Source organism: Pavona decussata, unplaced genomic scaffold, assembly GCF_977016875.1.
Source record: "Pavona decussata unplaced genomic scaffold, jaPavDecu1.1 SCAFFOLD_191, whole genome shotgun sequence".
Lineage (NCBI taxonomy): Eukaryota > Metazoa > Cnidaria > Anthozoa > Scleractinia > Agariciidae > Pavona > Pavona decussata.
In genome coordinates, this window is record NW_028145600.1 from 205,407 (window position 1) to 217,428 (window position 12,022).

Consider the following 12,022-nt stretch of genomic DNA (forward strand, 5'->3'; position numbering starts at 1 on the left):
ATTCCGAACACAAGTCACTGAAACTATGGCGTTTCAAATCTATGCCTCATCACTTTTACCCTGCCAGGCGAAAGGTTAAAATCATGAATAACCAAGATACTTATACCACGAAAGTATTTTCTTCCCATTAAAATGAATTACAACAGAATACACGAAACTTTTTTGACAGGGCCAGTTCTATCATTTTGGGTCTTTCCATCCGGGTATTTTCGCGGGATGTACCCTACCCCCCTCCCCCTGAATAGTGTCTCTTCTTGTCCCTTATGAACACTCTCAGGGGGTACTCCCCTTATATAAGGTTGGTATTTGTGGCCCCAAAAGGTGTGAGTTTGGAGCCGTTATGTCCAGAAATGCACGCTAACGTGATGTGTGAACAGTATGACAGACATCACAAAGTGTCCCCTACCCTAAATTCTTACTAAAACACAAATAATTTTGTCAAACATGAAGTCATATGAAAACAACTTCAACGACTATCATTCATAGTAAGGTAATTAGGGGTGACTATATCACGGAGGGTTGGGTGACTATATGGATGGTTAGGGTTATGTGGTTGACTATATGGTACTGGACATGAGTGGTTTTGGTATGTAGCAGGGTAAAAATTTAAACCAGTTTGGTCTGAAAGTGTGAAAACGGGTATGGATTTTACAGAAACGAGAAAGGATTGTAGAAGCCAGGTCTGAAAAATTAAATGGGTATTGATTTTAGGGGTCGGATTGCATAAGTCTTTTCCTGTATTCCGAAGATTTTTCTCTCGCTCTTTTTGTGTCCCCGTCCCCAGTAAACCTCCTAATTAATCTCGTACCCAAATCATTATCAGGGTACGAGATAATAAACCGCCTTTAGCTGAGTGACTGGAAAAGAGCTCGAGAAAATCCTTCGGTAAAATCAATTCCAACAAATATTATATATAACACCCAAAAACCTAATGATTTTTTTCTCGGAAGTTCTTATGTGCAGAATCTTACACCAATAGAAAACAAATCGGCTTAGGAATTGTAACGTGCAAAGTCGAACTTGTAGGGAGCAGTGCGGTTTTTTTCCCAGAAGCCTTCACGCGCTTGCAATTGTCATATTTCATTGGGTATTACATGACAATAAAACTAACGTTTGGAAAACAAAATGGCCGCTCTTCGAACGTGGAAGAGTTTCCAGACAAAATACTACTTGATATCAAGTGTAAGAGGCTGGCAGTCAGTAAGATGTAATCAGCTGGTAAAACCTTCCTCATCCTTTGGAGGGTATGTGAAATATTTGTGGTTACAAGGTGGTTGTTGTTGTCACATTGTGGGGTATAACCCCAAGTTTATACTTTTTTCCCTAGGCGTTATGTAATCATGTTTCTGCATACATAAGGCTCACTTTAAAAGTTGAAGCAAGAAGCGGCAGCGGTGTTTAATATAAACACGTTTCACATAATCAGCGATGAGCTCGTTAAAAAAAGAAAAATACTTGCTTCAAATTTATCGATCGAGTCGCTAACCAAGTTGCTGTTGGGGCCAAAACCGTTTTATTTATCAACCCGCTGATGACTGGAACGTCTTTATATCTGATGAAGTTAAAAATATTTCTGACATTCTTGCTTTTAAAAGAAGCTGACATATTAGGAGTGTTTCTTGAATTTTTCATTTTTATGCTCATTATTTGAATCTTAATTTTTAATGTTTTCAATTCTTAGCTTTCACTGTTTAGGCATTTTATTATATTGTAATTTATCCCATGCAGGGCTACCCTGGGTGCCAGAGGTAATTTTTTTCATTTGAAGGGGGAAATGACGCGGCAAAGTTGCTGCAGCGAGGCGCAAAGCACCGAGAGGAAAAAAAATAACCTCTGGTCACACGAACCGGAAATCTCATTTCCATTTGAGAAATCAGTTCAGGAATTGAACCGCGTCGTTGATTGGTTTGACAAAAACAACAACTGTGATTGGATAGTTAAAACCGCAGCTTTTTGTGGGACTCAAAACCAGTGTTTGTCGCGGAAATCGGAGATTATGTGAACAAAACAACTACTATGGAGGTGAGCGAAGGAGAAAGCGATTTCTCTTGTTCCTTTCAAAATGCAGTGCGATACGCGTTAGATTCCAAGTTTAAGGAAATTCAAAACCTGAAACCAGTTCAAGAAGAAGTGTTGTTCAAATTTATCCAGTGGAATGATGTATTCTCTGTCCTTCCGACCGGCTCTGGTAAATCGTTGATCTTTCAACTTGTACCGATTGTCTGCTCGTACCTTCATGATCAAGGTTTTAAATAGCCAAAGAATGCTACACTGGTTGTTGTTTGCCCGCTGAGTGCTCTGATCCAGTCACATATTCAAGACCTTGCCGATCGCAGCATTGCAGCCTGTTCTCTTGGTGATGATAGCGTTCTGGATGATGACATATTAAAGCATCATATAATATTTACAAATGGGAAATCCCAAAACAGTGGATAATCGCCACAACATTTAGCTTCTTCGCATTTTTGCCATGAAATAAATTTAGTTTCCCGTAGCCATAAATTATCAAACTCATGTTACAAACCCTGCCAGAAACCCTGCTAACAATTTTAATCGGCGTAAAAATCTTCCTCAACGTTTTTCCAGCGTACCGATAACTTCACGGTTCGCTGCAGCACGTGCGATTGTTTGTCGTGTTCGGATGTCAGAAATGTCAAAAATAATAAAAACCAGACACCATGTTTCCCCGCCCATCGTGGAATATCTGATACATGCAACAGCACGGAAATGAGGTTCCCGGTTCGTGTGACCAGAGGTTATTTTTTATCCTTTCGGCGGTTCGTGCCTTGCTGCAGTGGCTTTGCTGCTTACTTACCTTCCTTCAAACGAAAAAATAACCTCTGGCACCCAGGGTAATGCAAGGCCCCTCTCAATCTTGTACCCAGAGCCCTCGGGCTTTTTGGTCAGCGGGTGGGCTGCAGGAGAGACTCTGGAGACAAATGGAGAAATAAAAAAAATTTAATTTTTTGATTGGCTGCCCTGTAACAGTTTGCATTGGTTTACTGCAGAAATCCTGCAGTTTCAGGGTTATAGAATTTGGCAAAAATGTCTTTCAATTTATGGATATCAAGTGCGCTGCGTCGACATAACCTCTCCCTTTCCCCCTAGTATCAAAGGACAAATTCTCCTATCTTACCCCAATTTTCCTATAAAAGCACTGGAGTGATGTTATTAAAATATCAAGAAATTTTGCCTTGGGTGATCATATCCTTAATTCTCATGACCTCAGGGTTTGAATAAACATTGATATAACAAGGAGAAATTTGATGCTGATCACTGTTAGGGCCTAAAAGGTTAACACTGATAGGTACACTGTAGTTATGTGTACTTCACATTATTCATGTATCATGCACAATGTGACCCCAAGCCTTATTTACTTTGCATTGGCCAATGAGCATGCCCTGTTCTAGATTACAAAATGTAATAAAACTCAGTCTCCGTCCGAATTGCCCCTTCCTAATTGTGTATTTGGGATAACTGATGTCAAACAATGCATAAAACAAATAGATTCCATTTGGCTGTGCCAAGGGAGAGTCGGTAGAGCACTGTATTGGCATTAATGAGGTCATAGGTTTGAATCCTGTTCAAGTGTGAATTTTTTCAGCTGCTTAAGTTTCATGCCTAAGTTACCCTGCAAGCAGAGGTTTTTTTATCACTTCTATTTGCTAGTCTTTAAATGTTGTTTTCTTTCCCTACGCTACGTGAATACTAGAGACACGAATGACTTTGTACATGCCAAAAGACTTGTCAGAAAGAAACGCTCTGCTACAATCCTGGCCAAAAATACTGGGACGATTTGTAAAATTCATCACAAACTGTACCCCCCATTGCTCATTGCTCATTCCCCCCATTCCAGTTGCTCTCAACATTGTTTGGGGGGAGGGGGGCTTCATTAAAATTGCAAAGACAGCTTAATAAAAACTTAGGATACTGGTTTAATATATGCAGAACAAAAATGCTCACTGATACTGCTATTTTGTGTCCTGTCCCGTGAATTTTTGGCCAGGATTGTAGCAGGGTAATGCGTAACTGCAATGAGCTCTCATTTATTAATTTTTTCATCTGCAGTTCAAATATATGAATTTCATATATCTCACTTCAGAATTTGTTTAAATATCAACTTGTTTATCTTTAGTGAGGATCACATCCCTTATTCTTATGACCTCTTTGATTGAACAAGTAGTGATGCAGTGTATAATAAAAAGAACATGATAGTCCTATAAAATTACAGTAGGTGTAATAAAGGAGCTGAGACATGGAATACTAGTAGATATTCTGAAGGTGGGACATGGTGGGTTAAGTAAAAGCCGCACTTGAGCCTAAGCCGCCCACAATACTGGAGCTTTAATAAGCCGGTTTCTGTAGCATGAAGCAACTAGGAGTATTGCTACCCCCCCCCCCCCCCTGGATGGGATACTAGTCCATTGTAGGGTTACCCCCATCACCAGTACCCAACTATACAGCAGGGTGAAGAGAGAGAATATGGAGCAAAGGTTCTTGTCTAAGGAAACAATACAGTAATGTAGAGACAATCCTAGCATTCGAGACAATAATTGTTACTCTCCAATCCTCCAATTGTCTTCAGGATTGGAAGTCTGATGCACTGACCACTACACTACGGCACCACTGGAACAATATGCTAAATGTTTTAAGTGGTGTGCAAGAAATACCCAAGCTCTTTTTACCAAACCAAAGCCGAGAGAGAGTGTTCTGTCTTCTGCTGGGTGAAATGGTCAATTTTTGCATGAACATGTAGCTCATTAAGTAATAATGAGACAAATGACAAGATTGTTTAAATAGTTGTGAAAATTATTGTAAGGCAAAAGAACAAATAACGGTTGTTGAGACCAAGTTTTCTAAGTCAATTATTTGCTGAGCTGTTACTATAGTGACATGATGAATTGTGCGCTATATAAGTATTAAATTTATTATCATTAAATGTATTTATTATAAATGAAGGGGTACCTGGAAAAATGCCCTAAATGTCTTCTGATAAATTGGTAGATTCTCCTTCCAAATTGCCTGTATTTGCTTGTGAAACAAAAGGAGAATTTGAGCCTACATCAAAAGTCACTTAGGGCCTTATTCCATAGAGCCCTTCAAATGGAGACTTTTTCATCTAGTTGAACTCACCCATCCATGGAATGAAATGTTGGTCTTTCTTGTAGGCAATGTTTCCATTGTTAACATTTCATGTGCCTTCAAGTATTGAATGAGGAAGCGAGCAAGTGACCTACAGAAAGGAGATACAGACACTCAACTGATTTCTTTTGTATTATGAGATTGAACCAAGTCAAGCGTAGCATCGGTAGTTGTGAACAAAACAAATCAGTCAAGTGTCCATACCTCCTTTGTGTATGTTGCTTTTGTTACCTATTTCTTTTTTATTAGGCATTTTGTTCAAAAATTAACCACACAACTAATTTCCCTGCGCGACAACCAGTCTCTCTGCCAAAATAGGGCTTATTTGGAGCAATTTGGAGCCACATACGTCTCTCTTGCGCAAAATCCTTCAATTATTACGTGTGTAATAGGCTGTGTACCAAAATACATGACAAGAACATTTAAGGAATACCACAGAGCATAAAACAAAACAAAACGTCACATTTGAAAGAAATGTGTTTATGTATTAAGCCTGGTGAATAAATGATAGAGGTATTTTTTCAGTCAGTGATGCAGACGCACTTGCAAAAAGAAATTCCAAGTTCTCCCATCAGAAGTCAAATCTGTATCTTCTTAAAAAATGATAATAATACACACAGGGTGTATCTGTTTTGTCATTTTTTACTGAGATGAATTGCCTTGTACATGGTGAAATCTGGAAAGTAGCCCAAGGAAAAGGATGCCAAATCTGAAAGTAACAAGAGTTTTCTTTTCCCGAAATTTATGGTACTGAAACTGCGATGTGTGTTCTCTTATAGGGTACAAGCGGCGCAAAGAACATACAGCAGCTCAAGTAAAGAAACCTCACAATCAGAGGAAGACCCTCGAAACAAGCCGATACAGTTTTCTACATCAAGGGCCCGGCACATGACTCTCAGTCAAACCCTGGGAATCGGTGTGGAAATTGACAAGAACCCTTCTAAAAAGTCCCTCTATGTAGGATTCCTCCTGATGGCTATCATGACGTACGTTATATTCTTTCTCCCTGAAGACGAGGATGACCTGGATCTTCTTGAGGTGGAGATTGAGAAGGAACAAGCTAAGCACAAAGCATAGAGATCAGAGAACGGTCTACAAGGATGTGGAAGAAGACAGGAACTGTGAAATTTTTACACAATGTGTGATGAGAAGTACATTTTAAAATCAGGCATTGTTATCTTATCAGGCCTGTTGGACTTCTGTTTTGGAGACAAACCCTTTCGCAAACATATTCTTGATGTCTGTAAATGCTGTTCTCAAACAAGCGTTGTGACTTGCGCAGATGGGGAAGTTTACGCTGATCTCTGTTCTTCTCTTTGTTGACACGCATGGCTTGTTTTAGAGAGTAAATTACTAGGGCCTGTTTGGTTTCTTTGCAGAGTTTAGTGGACCTGTTGTTACCAAACAGGGGCAGCTATACTTTTCAACTTTGTACACACAACTCTCAGATTTAATGGTAAATTGATGGTGGTGTAAATATGAAATGTTTTGACTCTTGAGGTGTCAGTGTTTCAGTTTTGTGGTGCAAGCGACTTCCAAATGATTGGCAAATGATCATATTCGAAAAAGCCATTTAAATGTCAAACCTTACTATAAAAGAACCACAACAAATAGGTACGCATTTTGTACATGTGGTTAGTGCTGTGCACGCGCTGCGGACCTGTTTGTTACGGACCCTCATTCACGCCACCCTAGTGTCTGAAACAAATCATCCACATTATTGTCGTAACTAGCAGACATCAAAATGCGGGCTGCGCGCTTTCAAAGCTTTTGAAACCCCCTATGTTGTAGATTCAAACCGAGTTCCGTATGGCCGATGCGCCGAGATATTTCGTTTGAGGGGTATCCAGTTGTTTCGTACCCACGGACGTTTCGTACTCGGACGATTCGACGACTCGACGATTCAAGCATTTTGAGAATGAAGTCGTCCCAAGATCAAGCAAAGTTACCCTTGACTGATGTTAGCTGTTTGTCCGAGTTGGGTACGAATCATCTGAGTACGAATCGTCCGTTGGTACGAAACGACTGGTAAGCGAAATAAGCGTTTTAGGAAGAGAAGTAAGTCGGTGTTCGAGAGCGGGTCCCCACTCCCCTATACAAGCTATATAGATGTGTGCGGCGCCAAAAGGTATAGTGTGTGAGCCGTTTTGGTCAGAAAACGGGTATGGATTTTACAGAAACTAGTATGGATCCAGGCCAGGTCGTACTGAAAATTACATATAGTTGTTAAATAGTTAAATAGGGTCAGGCAAGGGCGTAGCGACCATAAACGCACGTGCGTACCTCGAGAAATCTAAAAAAGAATATTTTATTTATTTATTTAATTTATATAGATTTTTTTTGCGAAAAGCGACTTATGCACATGCGAGAGTTTTCTCTTATTATTGCTGCTATTTTACGAAAAGAAAACTGTGTGAATATTGCACTATTCATTTTAATATAAGAGTTCAAAACCCAGTCATCACAACGGTGATGGTCGAGACACTTGTGTCAACCTGCGCTGCCGAACGCAGTTTTAGCGGCATGAAGGGACTGAAATCCCTCTTCGAAGTACTATAAGTGACTAGAGGCTGTCCTCTTTGGCAATACTTCACATACACAAGCACAAGAATGTGCATGGATATTGACAATCTAGTTTCCGAATTTTCCCATCGTAAAGGGAGACGTCTCGCCCTTTTCCTGTAGCCACATTCACATTTACAATACGCAAGTCCAAATATACACTTATATCAGAAATACCAAAGGCTGACAAATAAACAACAAAGTCACTGAATAGTTAGCGTTTTTTCATATTTGATTATGAAACTTCTCCCTTGAAAAATGGGAAATAGCATTTCCGAGGCCCTAAAAATAAAGCTTCTCTGGGGAAGCATGCCCCCACACTTCCTAGAGGCTCGCGAATTCGGCGATCCCCACTACGCCCTCCAGTGCGTACCTAAACAGAAAAACCACGCTACGCCTTTTTCAGGGTTTGGAAAGCGGAGCCACACACCCCCACCATAAAATCTGATGAATAGCCCCTTCCCAGCCCCTTTTCCACTTCTTCTTCTTTTTTTTTTCTGAGAGTATGATCGCAGGTTAGCGTGGATGCGTCACTGATAACATGTTAAGGAGTTTACACTATACAATCACAGTGATACAACGCTTTTTTCTAATCATAGTTCACGAAAATATTTGCCTAAACATAGATTTTGACCTAATGATGAAGTCAAACACGAACCGAACTCAGCTTGGATCCTGTCAAAAATCCAGCTACCCGTCTTCGAGATGTCAATCGGTACGTGCCAACCAGCCTCAAAACGTTCTTTTATGACGGCCACTGCATTTGGATCACGCTCTACTTCTTCAAACCTTTCTTCGTTTTGACAGTCAATGTTTGTTTTACGGCATCTGCTGTACAGTAAGTTTCGCTATTTTTAATCACATTTTTATCACATTTAATGATTTTCATTGATGCTTACAAACGTTACATTACATTTAACCTAGCTCAAATGTAATACTGACACTGGCGAATAAGTTATTACACAGAGTACTGACTTAAATTATTCACTGTATCACTGTCGAACTTTGCTTTATACAATACGATGTCATTACATGTTCAGATTTAATGTACACCTGATTTAAAACACTGCTTAGTTCATCTCTTACAATGCTACTTAATTTTAAGCTTCATACCTTATAAATTATATACACATACAAGCAATTTGTTACCCAGTCAACTATCCGTATCTTATTCAAAGTTGCAGTTCATTTAATTATTACCCCGAAGGACAGAATTTAATTGGAACCCATTTCTTCTTAAAAGAAATTATATTGCTTTTGTCAAGAATTATTTCTGTTTTTCATTTTCCACGGATCGAAGTTCCTGTCATGAATTCTGTGTATACATATTACTTGTAGCCTTTGGAAGGTATTCATTGTCGCAGGTGTTTCTATAGGGTCTAGCGATGCGGAGAAAATGATGACAGAGATGTCAATTACATCTAGATATTTAATGCAAAGCAAAGGGTAGGCGAGAAGATTTAGGGGAAATCGAGGACTGAGTGGGTGTATATTTGCCGTTCCTAAACAGATGGATAAGGGTTTGGGTCTCTTTCAGAAGGATGTACCTAAATTCAGGAATCCGGAATCCGGAATACAAAGAATGAAAATGCGTCGAAATGGAAAATTTCAACCGACGAAGAATAAAGTCACTTGGGGAAGAGTTTTTATAGCTCTTGAAAAATTGTAATATCAGTCTGGAGCCCAGTGAGATTTTCAAAAGTTTGCCTAAGACTTCAATTGCTCAGTACAGTTATATAAAGCCTATGGCGTTAATATTCCGGATAAGGCAGTCCCTAAATGAAAGCTTTAAAACACACCACAACGACACTTATCTATGTACTTGATTTTTTTATTTTATTTTATTTTTAATTATATTTTATTAGTGTTAGTATCAGTACACAAAACAGTAACAGTAAACTATACAAAGTACGTATACTTGTAAGCAGCAGCGTTTTCCAAGATTTTATGAAGTAAGTTACAATTGAGTTTATGTGCGGTACATATGTATATTATCATACTTACAAGGGAAAAAAACAAGTAACGACAAAAATAAAGTGTTTAAAGAAAAAAAAAACCAGTATATATAAAAAAGAATTACAAAAAAAAACCCCCGTATATTTCAGTGAATTTAGTAAGTTTGTTGTTTTGAATAGCAATTTCTCTTTGTATATTAACTTTTTCCATTAAGAGTGACAGAAAACTGTCGAAACACAGTTTTTCATCGTGTACTTGATGTCGACAACAAATCTTCCCATGATTGCGGGTTTCGGATTTTAGGTAAAAGAAAAGAAATCCGGTCTGGAACATTTCAAGTTCATTTCTGATTCCTGACCTAATGGATTCTGGCAATTCTCTCGCTGAGCACATTGATTAGTGGTAAAAGTACTGAACATATATCGTAAGTCATCTTTTAGCTAATCGAGATGTTGCCATGCGGCGAAATATGTTCTGAATATATTTCTTATCTATTGTATTATCGTCTTAGCATATAAGCATTAAATTTTATTTAAAAAAACCCCTGGCTATTGCGTAACCCAGTTCCAGATTTTTGATTGGTTACGGATGGTTTAGTGGCCATGGCCCATTGCATTATGCCATGCAAAACTTAAATGATAAGAGTACATGTCAGGGAGAATAGAATTCGAAAATATCACTAAATCAGCAAAATTTAGCGATTTTTCATGCTTGAAAACTATTACATATTTCAGTCACGCCCGATGGATACGAGATGATTTTAGCCAACGAGGCGCACATCCTCGTTCCTGGGGTGAGAGACCCTGAGAACGAGGTTGGTTGTTTATCATCTTGCGGTACTCAACGCGCGTGGAATAATTATCAATTTTATTTTTAGTGTATTTTAGTTTTTTTTTTTTTTTTTTTTTATAATAACGCTTCTATATTTTTATCGCTGGTAAATATTTTTGGGATTGTTTGTTATTAGAGATATCCTATATATCCTATCCTATTAACTTGCCATCAGGCGCCTTTTTTTCCGAGCGAAAGTCGCTTCCGCCGAGCCAGGGAAAAAAAAAAAAGGCAGCTGATCGCATGTGTGTGTAGGATGCGCGATATAATAAAGTTATCTAATGATGATCCTATTTTGACCTATTCTTGATTCTGGTAAAAAGTTGTTGTGCCAGACCTGAGATTGAAGCCCTATAATTTAAACTGCTCTTAGTGTCTCTGAGTTCGAACTTTCCCTTTGTCCCAAATATCGACAATATTTACATGTAAGTTGTATCAACGGTCCAGGGGCGGGGGAGAACACTCCATACCGCCTGGCACTTTTTTTGTATCTGAATCATCCAACAAAAGTTGACGTCACGTCCGGTCAAATTGGCGCCCGGCAGCCTCTCTCGGCGAAGTCGAATTATGGCGTCCGGGTCAGGCATGATTTCTTCGGATTTTTGAGCCATCCGTATCAGGAATTGTCAACTGTGGATATGAAAGATGTTGTAAAGATATTGCTTCGACTTCATGAGCAAGGGTTTTCCAAAGAAGTGATTTTTTTCTATTGTTTTGACGGAAAATACGAGACAGCTAAGCGTCGTGTCATGGCGAAAATTTCACACTCTCAAAACGAGTGGCGTTCAGACTTTTGGTTCTTGTGGCTTCTGATCGTTCAAAAGCTGAAATTTTATTAGCCTATCCCGTGTGCAACATAATGGAGGAGACATCGTCAGTCATAGTTTGCAGTGTTAACATCGGGAACCTAATTATCACTCGACGTGAAGTGTTGGAAGCCTGTATCATTGAAGCTGTTCCAATTGTCTTCGTTGTAAGAGACTCGTAATCTTCCAGGTGAGTAAATCTAGTTATCTTCATTTCCAGTTCTTTTCTGCCGACGTAAGTACCTTTACATTCGGGCTTTAGAGTAATGAGTCGGTTTTGTGCTTCGTAGTTCTTTAATAAAGACGCCAGTGACGTTCAATTAATAAATAGCTATAGTAATTCTCTTATCTGAAATGCATTCATATCATGTTGTCCTGCCAGTGCAGGCTTGAGGAGGGGCTTGAAGCCATCTCAAACAATAAATTAAATAGCATTATTGCGAATGACATTATTTCTCAAGTATTGAAAGAAACAACCCCTTCACCCTTTGTCTCATTTGCACTCTCGCCACTTGGGTGCTCATGGGTTAAGGCTTTTTATACATTTGCATCATAATTATGCGCCTGTGACATCAAATTGTGGTAAGAACAAACAGTATTCCACAAGCCACGGACAAGTGGCATGACTGATGTTCTTACCTTGTTTTGAAGTCCTCTTTGGGTTATCAAAGGACATATGGAAGGCCAAATGGACTTTGAAAACTCTTTATGGCTGACAATGTCAT

The 12,022-nt window shown here is 39.1% G+C and overlaps 1 protein-coding gene across 1 annotated transcript; it reads left to right on the plus strand.

Annotated features, from left to right (window-relative positions):
* The first annotated feature begins 1,085 nt into the window (after positions 1–1,085).
* Positions 1,086–6,641, plus strand: LOC146462115 (uncharacterized). Its single transcript, XM_085086028.1, has 2 exons — positions 1,086–1,244; positions 5,922–6,641. The coding sequence occupies exons 1-2, from the start codon at positions 1,126–1,128 to the stop codon at positions 6,217–6,219; spliced, it is 417 nt and encodes a 138-aa protein (XP_084942154.1). The 5' UTR covers positions 1,086–1,125; the 3' UTR covers positions 6,220–6,641.
* Positions 6,642–12,022: the final 5,381 nt, after the last annotated feature.

Coding starts and splice junctions, on each gene's coding strand:
- LOC146462115 (XM_085086028.1), top strand. CDS start 1,126: ATGGCCGCTCTTCGAACGTGGAAGAGTTTCCAGACAAAATACTACTTG. Junction 1,245..5,921: donor CCTTCCTCATCCTTTGGAGG/GTATGTGAAATA, acceptor GTTCTCTTATAG/GGTACAAGCGGCGCAAAGAA.